This window comes from Ranitomeya imitator, chromosome 5 (genome assembly GCF_032444005.1).
Source record: "Ranitomeya imitator isolate aRanImi1 chromosome 5, aRanImi1.pri, whole genome shotgun sequence".
Taxonomy (NCBI): Eukaryota; Metazoa; Chordata; class Amphibia; order Anura; family Dendrobatidae; genus Ranitomeya; species Ranitomeya imitator.
Genome location: NC_091286.1, coordinates 452,269,545 through 452,289,640, shown reverse-complemented (window position 1 = coordinate 452,289,640; position 20,096 = coordinate 452,269,545). Strand labels below are relative to the sequence as shown.

The 20,096-nt window shown below is 43.7% G+C and overlaps 1 protein-coding gene across 2 annotated transcripts in view; it reads left to right on the top strand.

Annotated features, from left to right (window-relative positions):
* The window catches only part of ATP11B (ATPase phospholipid transporting 11B (putative)), a 208,364-nt gene extending 207,758 nt beyond the window's left edge, over positions 1-606 (top strand). For both annotated transcript variants that reach the window (XM_069727247.1, XM_069727248.1), the window contains one exon: positions 136-606. In XM_069727247.1, the coding sequence (XP_069583348.1) occupies positions 136-217 (82 nt within the window). In that variant the 3' untranslated portion in view covers positions 218-606. The remainder of the gene's footprint in view (positions 1-135) is intronic.
* Positions 607-20,096: the final 19,490 nt, after the last annotated feature.

Here is a 20,096-nt window from a genome sequence, read left to right as displayed (position 1 = left end):
AATAATATTTATATGGTTCAAAAGGTTTCCAGCACTTAATTCAAAGAGTCCTTCTCCAAAGAAGAAGACGACGCATTAAGTGATTTTAATTCACAGGTTTCTAGATTGCCCATTTGTTTCTTTTTGTTGCTTTAGATCTTGGAGTGAATTGGATCCCTACTATTCAAATGACAGAAGCATCTTGACTCTTTCGGCCGTGGATTCGACTACATGCTAAAGGGCAGATCTTATTGGTATTAATGTCTTGCCAGTCCTGTAAATAACCGCCTTATATTTATTACAACTGAACTATGAGCAAATATGAAATGCCACGTACCTCTATTATAAGGAACACCATTAGTGCTTGTGACCTCAGAATAGGGGTTTCCATTTATGTATATCTTTTGCACTTTGATGAAGAGAGAGCCATATATTGCTAATTTCAGGCATTCAACAATCTATCCACAGCAACATGTTTCCATCTGATCAAAAAGACTATTTTTGTGTTATATTTCTACGTGGTGAGCTATTGTATCATTTATGTGCAATTTCTGTGGCCATGCTGTATGCAGGCATATTTATTGACCTGAGTTTTCTGAAATCGTTGTTCTTTTTTTTTTTTTTAAAGCCAAATGTACTGTTATTCCACAGCCCAAAATTCATTAAGGTTGTATAGTGCCAGTTTTTTTCTGACGAACATTTTATTTTAAGCAACACACACACAAAAAAAGTAATTTTCCCTCAATGTGTCTGACATATTGTCTCTATATGTAATGAGGATAGTTTCACATAGACATGATCAAGCCGAGATGGACTTTGTGCTGATATTACACCCATATCTCCTGAGGGTAATCTGCATCTAGACCCATGTAGTGCTCACAGTTTTAGTTTAGCAGAGCCACAGTTTGCCTAGAAGCTGTAAAAGCGAAAATGTGGCTTTATTACATCAGTATCACAGCAGTATCATTAAGCAGTGTTGCACGTGGCATTATAAAGCTAACTGTGCACTGATTATACTGCCCAAATTACAAGTGCAAAGAAATTCTTATATAATTATGATATTTCAAGGGTAAGGGTACGTTCACATTTGCGGTTTGCGCCGCAGCGTCGCCGCCGCAACAAAACGCATGCGTCGTGCGGCCCTATCTTTAACATTGGCGCCGCATGGGGCCGCATGTGCAAGCGTTGTGTTGTGTTTTACGCCGCATGCGGCGTTAGGGCGCACCTGTCTGGGCGCGGCAAACGCAACATGTTGGATTTTTTGTGCGGCGCCGACCTTTTAAAAAACGCATGCGTCGTGCGGCCCTATCTTTAACATTGGGGCCGCATGTGCATGCGTTTTGCTGTGTTTTTGTTTGCGTTGTGCGTTGCGGCGACGACGCTGCGGCGCACAACGCAAATGTGAACTTAGACTAATCTGGGACTTTTTGCTCATTGGGGCCTAGAACTTACAGGCAGGTAATTGCTAACTAGCTGCCTGTTCTGCGCTGTGCCGTTCTAACAGAGCAGCTCTTCCTCTCTGCTCAGTTGACAGCCAGCTTGCCACAGTGCTCTGTAAATGTGACCGCTGTAGAGGCCACAGAATCGCTGGCAGGAGCTCCATGACCGCTGGGCAGCACAGGTAGCTAGTTGGCAACTACCTGAATGTAAGTTCTTAGCTGCATAGGGAAAAATAAGCAATATAACCCCTTTAAAATCAAATAATAATGAATGAAACCAGCGTTGTCATTTTGTTTTTGTGTGTACCTTGCGTTACACTATAGCAAAGCACATTTGCTGCTGTGATCAGACTTAAAGCCTTTCTTCGGGTTCTGAATATCTATGGACACTGTAGTGATCGTCGTCACTACTGCCTGTCCTCATCAAGTTACCTGTTAGACCATGGTAATTTAGAAATGGCTGATTGGAATATTTTACAGCTGCATATCAAAGGAAAACCAGGTAGGGTTTGTGGTTATTTTATGTGGTGCTATTTAACAGTTCTTTGTTGTATTCTTTATAGTTTTTTTTGCATTAATATTAGAATTGTCAATTAACAGGCTTTTTTTCACAATATGTTCTGCAGTGCCCATCCAAGATTTCCCTATTGAGAGGCCAGATGTCTACATTTACATGTACAATAGGTTCACGTATTAAAAGTATATTGCACGTTCTAGGTTTTCACTGAATGTCTCTCTGTTGAAAAGCACAGTCTACTGCGCTAGTCCAAACTGCACCGAAACAGTAACCTCGATGTGTAAGGCCAGATGCAGGCCAATAGGGCATTTAGTGATTGGAGACCTATGGATCCATTGAACATATACACTGACAATGCTCCACAACGAAGTACACTGCAAATACCTTAGGAGAAGTCTGTTAGTTTTAACCACAATATAATGTAGGCAAGGATTTTATTTTTTTATCCTTTTTTTCCTAAGTGTCATAGTTTATCACTTTCAAAAACCAAAGAGAGAAATTCTTCTATTCTGATGGTGTAGAAGTCTTTGAATACTCTATATTTACACAATAACAATCACAACTTCACTAAGGCAAATTGGTTTCATTATTCTATTTTATGAATAATTCTCATATACATTGTTTTTTCCTCCTCAAAGATTTACACTGTTTTCTGTATATTATTTTATTAAAATGTTTACAGCTTAAACAAACACAACTCTCTTTTGTACGTTATTTTAATATTTGCCAGTTTGTATTAGGCTAGGTTCACATTACGTTATGTGAACCCGTTTAACGGACTACGTTACACCGCAGCATAACGCGGTGTAACGTAGTCCGTTAACGCCGCCATTGTTTGTAATGGCGAACGCATCGCTAGCGCACGCCCACATTGGGCGTGCGCTAGCGATGTGCCGTCATTTGAGTGACGGACCGCGACCGCTGCTTGCTGCGTTCGCGGTCCGTTCCTCACTAGCGCAGATCGGGCATCTGCGCTAGCGGGATCGGCAAATGCGATCCCTTTTGGGACATTGCGTTAGCGCAGTCCGTAGCGCTATACGCTAACGCAATGTGACACTAGCCTTAACATCCTGACTTTTCTAGTTTCTAAAATATGTTCATAACTACATTAGTGCTTTGTGTGTGTGTGTATGTACAGGTATAGGAATTTGTGTTTATTGTATATTGTGTATAGACATATCACCATTTTTACATTAATTCTCTTTGACAGAAACCACTGCCTCCAAACCATTCTTTTTGTCAGCTACCAGTATTTGTAAATTTCTGCTAAATATTTTTTGCTCACTTCTCATTGTAGAATGCATCACCACACAGCATGAAAGCCCCTCAGTATTATGCTTTCACTCAGTATGAACACCCCCCTCAGTATAATTCCCCACAGCCCCCACACAGTATATCTCCTCAATATTATGTCTCCACTCAGTATGATCACCCCCCACAAGTGTAATTCCCCACACAGTATAATAGCCCCTCAGTATTATGCCTCCTCTTACTATGATCACCTGTCTCAGTATAATACCACACATCCCCCTACCCCACACAGTATCATAGTCCTCACATTGTTCCACTTTTTATGCACTATGATCCGGGTACCTATATTAGCCACTCAGTTTTTACACTAGGAAGGAAAATGGAATAAACAATTCTAGTGTACAGGTGAATGTTAGACATAGAATGAAAAGGGCTCCAGTGCAACAAAACTGTATGGGCCCTTTGCAGTCCAATATGTCATAATGGTGAACAATTCCTAATGATTTAGAAGTCAAAATGGGGCCATTTACCTTTTGGGGCCCCTGTGTGGCTGCACAGGTGGCACCAATGGTTCAGGTGCTTCTCACAAAATTAGAATATCATCAAAAAGTTAATTTATTTCAGTTATTCAATGTAAAAAGTGAAACTCGTATATTATATAGTCATTACAAACAGAGTGATCTATTTCAAGTGTTTCTGTTAATGTTGATGATTATGGCTTACAGTCAATGAAAACCCAAAAGTCATTATCTCAGTAAGTTAGAATACTTTATAACACCAGCTTGAAAAATGATTTTAAAATTCAAAATGTTGGCCTACTGAAATGTATCTACAGTAAATACACTCAATACTTGGTCCGGGCTCCTTTTGCAACAATTACTGCATTAGTGCTGCGTGGCATGGAAGCAATCATGGCACTGCTGAGGTGTTATGGAAGCCCATGTTGCTTTGATAGCAGCCTTCAGCTCGTCTGCATTGTTGGGTCTGGTGTCTTTCGTGCTTCTCTTGACAATACACCATAGATTCTCTATGTGGTCTAGGTCAGGTGAGTTTGCTGGCCAATCAAGCACAGTGATTCTGTTGTTTTTAAAACCGGTATTGGTACTTTTGGCAGTGTGGACAGGTGCCAAGTCCTGCTGGAGAATGAAATTGCCATCTCCAAAAAGCTTGTCAGCAGAGGGAAGCATGAAGTGCTCTAAAATGTATTCGTTGACAGCTGTACTGACTTTGGTTCTTGATAAAACGCAGTGGACCTACACCAGCAGATGACATGGCCCCCCAAACCATCACTGATTGTGGAAACTTCACACTAGACCTCAAGCAGCTTGGATTGTGGTCTCTCCACTCTTCCTCCAGACTCTGGAACCTTGATTTCCAAATGAAATGCAAAATTTACTTTCATCTGAAAACAACACATTGGACCACAGAGCAAACCGTACAGTTATTTTTCTCCTTGGCCCAGGTAAGACTCTTGTGGCGTTGTCTATTACTCATGAGTGGCTTGACACAAGGAGTACGACACTTGTAGCCCATGTCCTGGCTATGTCTGTGTGTGGTGGCTCTTGAAGCAATTACTCCAACAGCAGTCCACTCCTTGTGAATCTCCCCCAAATTTTTGAATGGCCTTTTCTTAATAATCCTTTCAAAGCTGCGATTATCCCAGTTGCTTGTGCACCTTTTTCTACCACACTTTTTCCTTCCACTCAAATTTCCATTACTATGCTTGGAAACAGCACTCTGAACAACCAGCTTCTTTTGCAATGACCTTTTGTGGCTTACCCTCCATGTGGAGTGTCAGACTGCCTTCTGGACATCTGTCAAGTCAGCTGTCTTCCCCATGATTGTGGAGCCTACTGAAACAGATGAAGGTCCTTTTAAAAACACTTAGGAAGCTTTTGCTGGTGTTTTTTTGTTAATTATTCTAATTTAATGAGATAATGACTTTTGGGTTTTCATTGGCTGTAAGCCATAATCATCAACATTAACAGAAATTAAAGCTTGAAATAGATCACTGTTTGTAATAACTCCATATAATGAGTTTCACTTTTTGTATTGAAGAACCAAAATAAATGATCTTTTTGATGATATTCTAATTTTGTGAGAAGAACCTGTATGTTTGCCCCTGTACAGGTCACCTTTACATTCATGAGGTTCTGATTAGCAGGGAAATAATGACAGTTGTTAAGAAATTTAGTTGGGTGGATGGATTTCTTGAAAAGGTACGTGAGGTACAAAACTGTCAAAAATAGAAATGTGGCAGTTCTCCTTTTGGACTTACACATCTGTAAAAAAAAAAAAAAACCTGTATCGGTGTCATCAGTTGTACGGTCCATGTGTCCATTTCTTCTCTTCACCGATTTTGACGGATGGATAAAGATGTAAATGATGAAACTTTGCTTATTGTTTGCAATGTTAACCCCTTCATGACCCAGCCTATTTTGACCTTAAAGACCTTGCCGTTTTTTGCAATTCTGACCAGTGTCCCTTTATGAGGTAATAACTCAGGAACGCTTCAACGGATCCTAGCGGTTCTGAGATTGTTTTTTCGTGACATATTGGGCTTCATGTTAGTGGTAAATTTAGGTCAATAAATTCTGCGTTTATTTGTGATAAAAACGGAAATTTGGCGAAAATTTTGAACATTTCGCAATTTTCACATTTTGAATTTTTATTCTGTTAAACCAGAGAGATATGTGACACAAAATAGTTAATAAATAACATTTCCCACATGTTTACTTTACATCAGCACAATTTTGGAAACAAAATTTTTTTTTGTTAGGAAGTTATAAGGGTTAAAATTTGACCAGCGATTTGTCATTTTTACAACGAAATTTACAAAACCATTTTTTTTAGGGACCACCTCACATTTGAAGTCAGTTTGAGGGGTCTATATGGCTGAAAATACCCAAAAGTGACACCATTCTAAAAACTGCACCCCTCAAGGTACTCAAAACCACATTCAAGAAGTTTATTAACCCTTCAGGTGCTTCACAGCAGCAGAAGCAACATGGAAGGAAAAAATGAACATTTAACTTTTTAGTCACAAAAATTATCTTTTAGCAACAATTTTTTTATTTTCCCAATGGTAAAAGGAGAAACTGAACCACGAAAGTTGTTGTCCAATTTGTCCTGAGTACGCTGATACCTCATATGTGGGGGTAAACCACTGTTTGGGCGCACGGCAGGGCTTGGAAGGGAAGGAGCGCCATTTGACTTTTTGAATTAAAAATTGGCTCCACTCTTTAGCGGACACCATGTCACGTTTGGAGAGCACCCGTGTGCCTAAAAATTGGAGCTCCCTCACAAGTGACCCCATTTTGGAAACTAGACGCCCCAAGGAACTTATCTAGATGCATAGTGAGCACTTTGAACCCCCAGGTGCTTCACAAATTGATCCGTAAAAATGAAAAAGTACTTTTTTTTCACAAAAAAATTCTTTTAGCCTCAATTTTTTTCATTTTCACATGAGCAACAGGATAAAATGGATCCTAAAATGTGTTGGGCAATTTCTCCTGAGTACACCAATACCTCACATGTGGGGGTAAACCACTGTTTGGGCACATGGTAAGGCTCGGAAGGGAAGGAGCGCCATTTGACTTTTTGAATGAAAAATTATTTCCATCGTTAGCGGACACCATGTCGCGTTTGGATAGCTCCTGTGTGCCTAAACATTGGCGCTCCCCCACAAGTGACCCCATTTTGGAAACTAGACTCCCCAAGGAACTTATTTAGATGCCTAGTGAGCACTTTAAACCCTCAGGTGCTTCACAAATTGATCTGTAAAAATGAAAAAGTACTTTTTTTTCACAAAAAAATTCTTTTCGCCTCAATTTTTTCATTTTCACATGGGCAGTAGGATAAAATGGATCATAAAATTTGTTGGGCAATTTCTCCCGAGTACGCCGATACCTCATATGTGGGGGTAAACCACTGTTTGGGCACTCGGCAGGGCTCGGAAGGGAAGGCGCGCCATTTGACTTTTTGAATGGAAAATTAGCTCCAATTGTTAGCGGACACCATGTCGCGTTTGGAGAGCCCCTGTGTGCCTAAACATTGGAGCTCCCCCACAAGTGACCCCATTTTGGAAACTAGACCCCCCCAAGGAACTTATCTAGATGCATATTGAGCACTTTAAACCCCCAGGTGCTTCACAGAAGTTTATAACGCAGAGCCATGAAAATAAAAAATAATTTTTCTTTCCTCAAAAATGATTTTTTAGCCTGGAATTTCCTATTTTGCCAAGGATAATAGGAAAAATTGGACCCCAAATATTGTTGTCCAGTTTGTCCTGAGTACGCTGATACCCCATATGTGGGGGTAAACCACTGTTTGGGCGCACGGCAGTGCTCGGAAGGGATGGCACGCCATTTGGCTTTTTAAATGGAAAATTAGCTCCAATCATTAGCGGACACCATGTCACGTTTGGAGAGCCCCTGTGTGCCTAAACATTGGAGATCCCCCAGAAATGACCCCATTTTGGAAACTAGACCCCCAAAGGAACTAATCTAGATGTGTGGTGAGGACTTTGAACCCCCAAGTGCTTCACAGAAGTTTATAACGCAGAGCCATGAAAAAAAAAAAAAAATTATTTTCTCAAAAATGATCTTTTAGCCTGCAATTTTTTATTTTCCCAAGGGTAACAGGAGAAATTTGACCCCAAAAGTTGTTGTCCAGTTTCTCCGGAGTACGGTGATACCCCATATGTGGGGGTAATCCACTGTTTGGGCACACGTTGGGGCTCGGAAGTGAAGTAGTGACGTTTTGAAATGCAGACTTTGATGGAATGCTCTGCGGGCGTCACGTTGCGTTTGCAGAGCCCCTGATGTGCCTAAACAGTAGAAACTCCCCACAAGTGACCCCATTTTGGAAACTAGACCCCCGAAAGGAACTTATCTAGATGTGTGGTGAGCACTTTGAACCCCCAAGTGCTTCATAGAAGTTTATAATGCAGAGCCGTGAAAATAATAAATACGTTTTCTTTCCTCAAAAATAATTATTTAGCCCAGAATTTTTTATTTTCCCAAGGGTAACAGAAGAAATTGGACCCCAATATTTGTTGTCCAGTTTCTCCTGAGTACGCTGATACCCCATGTGTGGGGGTAAACCACTGTTTGGGCACACGTCGGGGCTCAGAAGGGAAGTAGTGACTTTTGAAATGCAGACTTTGATGGAATGGTCTGCGGGCGTCACATTGCGTTTGCAGAGCCCCTGGTGTGCCTAAACAGTAGAAACCCCCCACAAGTGACCACATTTTAGAAACTAGACCCCCCAAGGAACTTATCTAGATATGTGGTGAGCACTTTGAACCCCCAAGTGCTTCACAGACGTTTACAACGCAGAGCCGTGAAAATAAAAAATCATTTTTCTTTCCTCAAAAATGATGTTTTAGCAAGCATTTTTTTAGATTCACAAGGGTAACAGGAGAAACTGGACCCCAGTAATTGTTGCGCAGTTTATCCTGAGTACACTGATACCCCATATGTGGGGGTAAACCACTGTTTGGGCACACGTCAGGGCTCGGAAGTGAGGGAGCACCATTTGACTTTTTGAATACGAGATTGGCTGGAATCAATGGTGGCGCCATGTTGCGTTTGGAGACCCCTGATGTGCCTAAACAGTGGTAACCCCTCAATTCTACCTCCAACACTAACCCCAACACACCCCTAACCCTAATCCCAACTGTAGCCATAACCCTAATCACAACCCTAACCACAACCCTAATTCCAACCCAACCCTAAGGCTATGTGCCCACGTTGCGGATTCGTGTGAGATATTTCCGCACCATTTTTGAAAAATCCGCGGGTAAAAGGCACTGCGTTTTACCTGCGGATTTTCCGCGGATTTCCAGTGTTTTTTTTGTGCGGATTTCACCTGCGGATTCCTATTGAGGAACAGGTGTAAAACGCCGCGGAATCCGCACAAAGAATTGACATGCTGCGGAAAATACAACGCAGCTTTTCCGCGCGGTATTTTCTGCACCATGGGCACAGCGGATTTGATTTTTCATATGTTTACATGGTACTGTAAACCTGATGGAATACTGCTGCGAATCCGCAGCCAAATCCGCACCGTGTGCACATAGCCTAATTCTAAAGGTATGTGCACACTGCGGAAAACGCTGCAGATCCACAGCAGTTTCCCATGAGTTTACAGTTCAATGTAAACCTATGGGAAACAAAAATCGCTGTACACATGCTGCGGAAAAACTGCACGGAAACGCAGCGGTTTACATTCCACAGCATGTCACTTCTTTGTGCGGATTCCGCAGCGGTTTTACAACTGCTCAAATAGAAAATCGCAATTGTAAAACCGCAGTGAAATGCGCAGAAAAAACGCGGTAAATCTGCCATAAATCCGCAGCGGTTCAGCACTGCGGATTTATCAAATCCGCAGCGGAAAAATCCGCAGAGGACCAGAATACGTGTGCACATACCGAAACCCTAACCCTAGCCCTACCCCTAACCCTACCCCTAGCCCTAACCCTACCCCTAACCCTAACCCTATTCTAACATTAGTGGAAAAAAAATTTCTTTATTTTTTTATTGTCCCTACCTATGGGGGTGACAAAGGGGGGGGGGTCATTTATTATTTTTTTTATTTTGATCACTGAGATAGATTATATCTCAGTGATCAAAATGCACTTTGGAACGAATCTGCCGGCCGGCAGATTCGGCGGGCGCACTGCGCATGCGCCCGCCATTTTGGAAGATGGCGGCGCCCAGGGAGAAGACGGACGGGACCCCGGCAGGATCGGTAAGTATGATGGGGTGGGGGAGGACCACGGGGGGGGGGGGGGGAGGACCACGGGGGGGGGGGGGATCGGAGCGCGGCAGGCGTGGAACGGAGCACGGGGGGGGTGGAACGGAGCACGGGGGGGGGGGGTGGATCGGAATGCAGGGGGGGTGATTGGAGCACGGGGGGGTGATTGGAGCACGGGGGGAGCGGACAAGAGCACGGGGGGGAGCGGAGCACTGGATGGAGGGGAGCCGGAGCAGTGTACCGGCCAGATCGGGGGGCTGGGGGGGGCGATCGGTGGGGTGGGGTGGGGGCACATTAGTATTTCCAGCCATGGCCGATGATATTGCAGCATCGGCCATGGCTGGATTGTAATATTTCACCCGTTATAATAGGTGAAATATTACAAATCGCTCTGATTGGCAGTTTCACTTTCAACAGCCAATCAGAGCGATCGTAGGCACGAGGGGGTGAAGCCACCCCCCCCCTGGGCTAAACTACCACTCCCCCTGTCCCTGCAGATCGGGTGAAATGGGAGTTAACCCTTTCACCCGGCCTGCAGGGACGCGATCTTTCCATGACGCCACATAGGCGTCATGGGTCGGATTGGCACCGACTTTCATGACGCCTACGTGGCGTCATGGGTCGGGAAGGGGTTAAATACTAAGAAAACACCAATGCCATTCTTGTGCTCTATGTATTTTTCTCAAACTCCATCCATGCAGCTGGAAAAGAAATGGTCATGTCTCCATGTTTTGCATGACACACTGTCCGTGAAAAACCAGGGACATGTAAATAGCAGTATGTACAACACAGACGTCTGAGTGAGGCCTTAATCTGTGAGTATATTAAACATTTTTTATAAGGTTGCTGACACATTTTCCTCCACAAGCTAGAACTTGGGGCTCATTCACGTGGTTGATAACAAGGTGGTCCATGTCTAACGTCATGATGACCCATGCTTAAGATACCTCATCAATATCACATAGGTGTGGGTTCTACATATTGGACTTTCACTGATCAGCTGTTATCTCCATTGGTATTGGTTGGATGTAAATAATGCAGAGCACTGTAACAGCCAGGCTCTGTTATTTTTTTTTTTTTAATGGACACTCCCCGGTAATTCACCTTATTTACTATTCAAGTGATTGGCAGATAAGGTGAAGTACCCGGGAGCGGCTGTTAAACAATGTTAAAAATTGTTAAACAATACAGAGCTGTCTATCAGCAACACTGCCGGAATCCATAGTTTTGTTTTTACAGTTTGCCTCAATAGTTCGAATGGATATACTTGAATAACCCCTAATAAAATGCTGCAAATAAGACATCACGTGGCTTGTGAACGAGCGCTAATTTTTTTTCTTCCTGTTCAGTTCTATGAGGTCACTTTAATTAAAAAATTCATAGAAAAACATCAGTTTTATACAGTTTCTATTGTGATATATTAAATAAGGTGCTCTTTTCTGACGCTAAATTTGTCGAGTGGTTATGGAAAAATGTTCATTCCATCACAAAATGATTTTTCCAGTTCACCACCTGACAGCACCATTGGAGGACGTCCTTCTTACCCTCAGTGGGACAGGAACAACAAGCGGTTAAAAGGACCCTCCCCACTCCACCCACCAGTGTTTTTCCTGTACCACTGTGGTTAGGAACGGCAAGCTTAGCCTCCGACGGTGCTGTACAGATGGTGGAGATCGGGGGGCCCAGCCTTTTCCTTCCCCACCGCAAGACATCTGTTGCTGATACCTGCCATGGGGGGTCCCTCAGCCCCCCAGTGTAGCGCTGCTCCTGGGGTCGGGTCAGTTTCCTCCATACTGGGGGCTCTCGGTCCCGGTGCCTGTCTGCTGGGTGTATGCGGCGGCCATCTCCAACACGGCGGCCGATCCCAGCATGCGGCCGCTTCCATTTGCGTCGGCCGCTCTCAGCGCGGCAGCCGCTTTCAGCCTCCGGGTCCAGCAGCCGCGTCACTTCCGGTCGCGACGAGCGCCGTAGAGCAGGACGCCAGCGGCAGCGCTTGCCTCAGGAGATGCCTTCCAGCACGGTCAGACCGCGTGGGACGTGGTAAGGAGGGCAGGACGTTAATCGAGAAAATATACCGGTTCAGGAAAAGCACTTCCTCTATAAGGGAAGCAATGAGAGTCCTAGGCTTAATGACGGCCTGTATTCCCTGTGTGAAATGGAGCCAATTTCACTCACGGGGGTTACAGAAGCAGATTCTGAAATCTTGGGACAGAAGGCAAAATTCTCTGGAGAAGATGATTCTTTCTCCTTCAGTAAAGAAGTCCCTAACCTGGTGGACCATCCCGGAATACCTGAAGGTGGGAGTTCCATGGATCCTCTATCCCTGTGTCACTGTTACCACAGACGCCAGTCAGTACAGATGGGGCGGGCACATAGGAAGGACATACTATCAAGGGAAGTGGAGTCCAGAAGTGTCGGCCAAGTCATCAAACTTCAGAGAACTTTATGCAATTTGGAAAGTGCTCTACCTGGCCCAGTCTCAAGTCAGAGACAGACACGTGATTATTCTGTCCGACAATGTGACAGCGGTGGCATTTCTAAGGCACCAAGGAGGCCCAAGACACCCATCTCTACAGCACTTGGCAGACCAGATTTTCAGATGGGCAGAGAAATCCATCAGGTCCATCTCGGCAGTTCACCTGGAGGGTGCCAAAAACCAGGGAGCAGATTATTTAAGCAGATCGACAGTAGATCCCAGAGAATGGGAATTGAATCCAGAAGTGTTCAGCCATCTGTGCCAGCAGTGGGGGACGCCTCGAGAGGATCTCTTTGCCACTAGGTCAAATGCAAAGGCCAGAGCATTTTTCTCTCTCAATCCTCTAGAACAGTGTTCCCCAAGTCCGGTCCTCAAGAGCCACCAACAGGTCGTGTTTTCAGGATTTCCTTAGTATGGCCCAGGTGATGGAATTGTTGCCTGTCTAGGTGATGGAATTCTCACCTGGGCAATACTAAGGAAATCCTGAAAACATGACCCGTTGGTGGCTCTTGAGGACCGGACTTGGGTAACACTGCTCTAGAGGGAGCAGCGGGAGTCGACGCGCTGTCTCAATATTGGGGAGAAGGTCTTCTGTACGCTTTTCCATCCCTTCCACTGATCCCGATAACACTCAGGAAGATACGGGACAAAAGACCAATAGCAATCCTGGTGGTTCCGTTTTGGCCCAAGAGGAGCTGGTTTTCTCTTCTATTCAGAATGTCGACAGAAAGACCTATTCTCCTGCCGAAGAGGCAGGACCTTGTGTGCCAAGGTCCGGTGTACCACAGCAATCCAGATCCACTACAGCTGTCTGCCTGGATCCTGAACGCCTGACGCTAAGATCGAGAGGCCTGTCAGAAGAGGTTATCACCACACTCCAGGCAAGCAGGAAGCCGGTGACTTCAGCGATCTATAACAAGATCTGGAAGCGGTATTGCTCTTTTCTAGGAGAGGTCCCAGTAGATAACTCAAAACCAGGCATTCCTAGAATCCTTGACTTTTCACAACTTGGGTTTAAGAAAGGTCTCCGGCCTAGTACCTTACAAGTACAGATTGCGGCCCTTAGTGTGTTCTTTGACTCAACGTTAGCCTCCCATCCTTGGATAGCAAGATTTTTCATACAAAGAATGAGCCTTCTTGTGAGGAAATTGTCTCCTCCATGGGACCTAAATTTGGTCCTTAATGCCCTGTGCAGATCCCCATACTTGCTATCAGAGGACATGGACATAGCCAATCTCTCCTATAAAACAGCCTTCCTAGTGGCCATCACTTTAGTTAAGAGATTAGGGGAAATGCAGGCTCTATCCATACAGGATCCATACCCCCGCATCTTTGACAGAATAGTCTTAAGACTTAATCCAGCCTTTCTCCCCTAGGTAGTCTTTTCCACAAACATAAACCAAGAAGTAATTCTTCCCTCATTCTGCCAACACCCTAGAAACACGAAGGAAGTGGTCTATCATAACCTTGATGTTAGAGAGACAGTTCTGAAATACCTAGGGGCGACTGAAGGTTGGAGACGAGACACGAACCATTCATACAGTACGGGGGACCAAATAAAGGTTATAAGGCAGCAAAGTCAACCATTGCTAGGTGGATTAAGACTACTGTAAACCTAGCGTATACAGCCCAAGGGAAGGATCCCCCAGATAGCCTTAGAGCCCACTCAACCCGAGCTATTGCTACATCATGGGCAGAGAGAGGGGGAGCATCAGCAGAGCAGATCTGTAGGGCTGCGACTTGGACCAGTCTTTCTACTTTTGCCAGACACTGTAAACTAGATGTCTCATCAGAACAATTAGCTTTTGGTAGAAAAGTATTACATGCAGTAGTCCCACCCTAGATTACCATGCTTTGGTATTCCTCCAATGGTGCTGTTAGGTGGTGAACCGGAAAACGGTAATTAGACTTACCCGGTAATTGTATTTCCAGGAATCCATCCTGACAGCACAACTAGTTCCCTTCCACTGCAAATTTGTATGATAGACTAATGTGATGTAACATTGGTGTACATTTGTTGAATAAATTATCTTTTTTGCATCCATCCAGATGTGGTACTTGGAAAATCAATGGTGGGTGGAGTGGGGAGGGTCCTTTTAACCGCTTGTTGTTCCTATACCACTGAGAGAAGGATGTCCTCCAATGGTGCTGTCAGGATAGATTCCTGGAAATACAATTACCTGTAGGTCTAATTACAGGTTTTTTTTTTTACTTTTAACGAAGTGCAAATGTAATGTAATGATGGCACCTTGTGATTTCTTTTGTGTGCTCTCACTAAAGCATGTCCTTTTTGCTTTAACTGCATCTTGAGAAAATTTATCATACCTGATCATTTTTTTTCTCTACTGTGAACAACTGACTGAGGCTATGTGTATACATTGCAGATTTTGATGCGTTTCTGCAGCATTTTTGGACGTGCGGAATAGCATCAAATCCACATTGTAGTGCACCACTAACGTTAGTCATTGGAAAATTTGAAAATTGGTGTGCACATGCTGCGGAAAAATACGCACGGATTCGCAGCGTTTTATTTTCTGCAGCATGTCAATTCTTTTTGCGGATCTGCAACTTTTCTGCACCCATTGACTTCCATTGACTCGGGCAAATCTGCAGCAAAACCACAGGTTTAAAAAGATCTGTGGGTTTGTTGTGGAGTTGCGTGCGAGAAACATTGCAGATAGGGAGGAGTAAGAGTGGGTGAGTGGAGACTGTGAGCGGAGATGATGTGCGGGTGTCTGTATCTGCGTATATCTCTGTGTTTGTGCGGGGCTGTGTGTAGGCAGGCATCATGCGATGGGACTACTAGTCCCATCTGGCTATGTCTGCTACAGTGACAGCTAGCCGATGATCGGACAGTTGTCCCATCATCCGGTTGCTGTGTTAAAGTGTTAAAAAACAAACAAAATAACACAGTACATACATATACACATACAGTACATACTCACCATACAGCTAATCCCCGACACCCTCGATCGCCGGTAAAAAATAAAATAATAAACCAACAGTATACTCCCTGTTCCGATGTAATCCTTTAATAACAAGTGTCGCACAACGATCTCCCGTGGAGAGCTGTCACATCGGCAGATGTGACCGCTCTCCAGGGGCTCCGGTGATACGATGACGGCAGGTAATCCTCCCCACTGTATCTCTCTGCCGCCGCGAGTTCAGCAGAGTTAATACTGTCCCTTGCAGCACCGCTGCGTGGAAAAATTCTCATGCAGCAGTGCCGTAAAGTGAGAGCTGAACTTCATTGAAGCCTCAGTGATAACACTGCAGGAGCCATTGTCTCCTGTCAGTGTGTTACTGGAGGCCCTGTAGAGCGGTCACATCTCCTGATGTGACAGCTCTATAGGGGAGATCATCCTGGGAAAGTTGTTATTAAATGGACTACATCGGACCAGAGAACATTTGTGTTGGTTTATTTTATTTTTTTTTGCAGGAGATCAAGGGTGTCGCGTGAATTAGCAGTACAATAAAGATGGCAAGCTGTGTAATGTTTTATTTCATTAAAATATTTTATTTTGGCTGTGTTTATTTAACCCTTTACCAAATATATGATTAGTAATGATTAGGTGTCTTATTGACGCCCCTCCATTACTATTTTAGCTTGTTGTCACCTTACAGTACAAAGGTGGCATCAACCCCACAAATATTACCCCGTATGCCACCGCTTCAGGGCAGTGGGACGTGCGAGACTAAGTGCTGGAATCGGCGCATCTTAGAGATGCACCATTTCTGGGACGGCTGTGTGCTGGTGTTTTTAGCCGGGGAGCAATATCCATGGCCCCTTCCTAGGCTATTAACCCCTTAGTCCCATATGACGTACTATCCCGTCAAGGTGCCCTGGGACTTAATTCCCAGTGACGGGATAGTACGTCACGGGGGGAGCGCGGCTGGGTGTCAGCTGCCTATCGCAGCTGACATCCGGCACTATGTGCCAGGAGCGGTCACGGACCGCCCCCGGCACATTAACCCCCGGCACACCGCGATCAAACATGATTGCGATGTGCCGGCGGTATAGGGAAGCATCGCGCAGGGAGGGGGCTCCCTGCGGGCTTCCCTGAGACCCGCAGCAATGTGATGTGATCGCGTTGCTGCCAGGGTCTCCTTACCTCCCTCCCTGCAGCAGGCCCGGATCCAAGATGGCCGCGGCATCCGGGTCCTGCAGGGAGGGAGGTGGCTTACCAAGTGCCTGCTCAGAGCAGGCGCTTGGTAAGCCTGCAGCACTGTAAGTCAGATCACTCACCTGACAGAGTGCTGTGCAAACTCAGATCAGTGATCTGTGATGTCCCCCCTGGGGCAAAGTCAATAAGTAAAAAAAAAAAATTCCACATGTATTAAAAAAAATTCCTAAATAAAGAAAAAAAATATATTATTCCCATAAATACATTTCTTTAAATAAAAAAAACAATAAAAGTACACATATTTAGTATCGCCGCGTCCGTAACGACCCAATCTATAAAACTGTCCCACTAGTGAACCCCTTCAGTGAACACCGTAAGAAAAAACACGAGGCAAAAAACAACGCTTTATTATCATACCGCCAAACAAAAAGTGGAATAACACGCGGTCAAAAAGACGGATATAAATAACCATGGTACCGCTGAAAGCGTCATCTTGTCCCGCAAAAAACGAGCCGCCATACAGCATCATCAGCTAAAAAATAAAAAAGTTATAGTCCTGAGAATAAAGCGATGCCAAAATAATTATTTTTTCTATAAAATAGTTTTTATCGTATAAAAGCGCCAAAACATAAAAAAATTATATAAATGGGGTATCGCTGTAAACGTACTGACCCAAATGCGGAACGGTGTAAACGCCTCCCCCAAAAGAAATTCATGAATAGCTGGTTTTTGGTCATTCTGCCTCACAAAAATCGGAATAAAAAGCGATCAAAAATTGTCACGTGCCCGAAAATGTTACCAATAAAAACGTCAACTTGTCCCGCAAAAAACAAGACCTCGCATGACACTGTGGACCAAAATATTGAAAAATTATAGGTCTCAAAATGTGGAGACGCAAAAACTTTTTTGCTATAAAAAGCGTCTTTTAGTGTGTGACAGCTGCCAATCATAAAAATCCGGTATAAAAAACGCTATAAAAGTAAATCAAACCCCCCTTCATCACCCCCTTAGTTAGGGAAAAATAATAAAATTTAAAAAAATGTATTTATTTCCATTTTCCCGTTAGGGTTGGGGCTAGGGTTAGGGTTGGGGCTAGGGTTGGAGCTAAAGTCAGGGTTAGGGCTGGGGCTAAAGTTAGGGCAGGGTTGGGGCTAAAGTTAGGGTTGGGGCTAAAGTTAGGGTTAGGGTTTGGATTACATTTACGGTTGGGATTAGGGTTTGGATTAGAGTTAGGGATGTGTCAGGGTTAGGGGTGTGGTTAGGGTTACTGTTGGGATTAGGGTTAGGGGTATGTTTGGATAAGGGTTTCAGTTAGAATTGTGGGTTTCCACTGTTTATGCACATCAGGGGCTCTCCAAACGCGACATGGTGTCCCATCTCAATTCCAGTCAATTTTGCATTGAAAAGTAAAACGGCGCTCCATCTCTTCCGAGCTCTGCCATGCGCCCAAAGTCATTTACCCCCACATATCGGGTATCAGCATACTCAGGACAAATTATACAACATCTTTTGGGGTCCAATTTCTTCTCTTACCCTTGGGAAAATAAAAAATTGGGGGCCAAAAGATAATTTTTGTGAAAAAATATGATTTATTTTTACGGCGCTGCATTATAAACTTCTGTGAAGCACTGGTTGGGTGAAAGTGCTCACCACACATCTAGATAAGTTCCTTAGGGGGTCTACTTTCCAAAATGGTGTCACTTGTGGGGGGTTTCAATATTTAGGCACATCAGAGGCTCTCCAAACGCAACATGGCGTCCCATCTCAATTCCAGTCAATTTTACATTGAAAAGTCAAATGGCACTCCTTCCCTTCCGATCTCTGCCATGCGCCCAAACAGTGGTTTACCCCCACATATGGGGTATCAGCGTACTCAGGAAAAATTGTACAACAACTTTTGGGGTCCATTTTCTCCTGTTACCCTTGGTAAAATAAAACAAATTGGAGCTGAAGTAAATTGTTTATGAAAAAAAGTTAAATGTTCATTTTTATTTAAACATTCCAAAAATTCCTGTAAAACACCTGAAGGGTTAATAAACTTCTTGAATGTGGTTTTGAGCACCTTGAGGGGTGCAGTTTTTAGAATGGTGTCACACTTGGTTATTTTCTATCATATAGACCCCTCAAAATGACTTCAAATGAGATGTGGTCCTTAAAAAATATTGGTGTTGTAAAAATGAGAAATTGCTGGTCAACTTTTAACCCTTAACTCCCTAACAAAAAAAAATTTTGGTTCCAAAATTGTGCTGATGTAAAGTAGACATGTGGGAAATGTTACTTATTAATTATTTTGTGTGACATATCTCTGTGATTTAAGGGCATAAAAATTCAAAGTTGGAAAATTGCAAAGTTTTCAAAATTTTCGCCAAATGTCCGTTTTTTTCACAAATAAACGCACGTTATATCGAAGAAATTTTACCACTATCATGAAGTACAATATGTCGCGAGAAAACAGTGTCAGAATCACTGAGATCCGTTTGAAGCGTTCCAGAGTTATAATCTCATAAAGGGACAACGTGCAAACCACCCTCGGGGCTTAAGGGGTTAATATTAGCCTGCCGTTGTCTGCATAGCCTTTTCTGGCTATTATACGGGACCCCCACGTTGTTTTTTTTGGGGGGGTCCCCCTATTTTAATTGCCAGTAAAGGCTAAATATACAACTGCAGGCTGATATTCATAGCCTGGGGAGATCCATGGGTATTAACCCCTTCCTAGGCTATATATCTCGGCTCCCAGTCGCTGTCTTCCCTCTCTGGTTTGGAAAATTGTGTGGGAACCCACGCCATTTTTTTCAAATCTTTTTTTAATTAGATATTGCATTTTCAGGCCGGGGTCACACTTGCGAGAAACTTGCACGAGTCTCGCACCTCAATACCTGGCACGCCATTCAAGACCGGAGTGTGTGGCTGCATGTATTCTATGCAGCTGAACGCTCCGGTCCGAGTGCCAGTGGCAGTGCCGAGTACTGAGGTGCAAGATTCGTACTAGTTTCTCGCAAGTGTGACCCAGGCCTAACGCAGATTTTGTGTGTGTCTTTAACTCTTTATGTACCATTTTATTATGTTTATTACTAAACATCGGGCTTGGTATCTATAGATATATCGATTATGTATGTGTAAACATTCTTCAATGGAGTATGTACTGTAAATGAAGAGGTTGGACAAGAAATTACATCATAATTCCTTTTTTTGTTTGTTAAATAATATCTTTATTTAGCTGACAAAAACGCAGACAAATCTGCATGAAAAAACAAATGAAAATCCGCATCAAATCCACGCGAATTTTTACCTGCGTTTTCTGCCAAGAGATGCAGAATCTGCGCAGAAAATTCTACAGGCAAATAAGCGACGTGTGCACATACCCTAAAGGTCAACTGAACACACTGAAATCGGACAGTCACTTTAACCCCTTAGTGACCGAGCCAAATTTTTGAAATCTGACCAGTGTCACTTTATGTGGTAATAACTCTGCAACGCTTCAACAAATCCCAGTGATTTTGAGATTGTTTTTTCGTGACACATTATACTTTATGATAATGGTAAATTTAGTT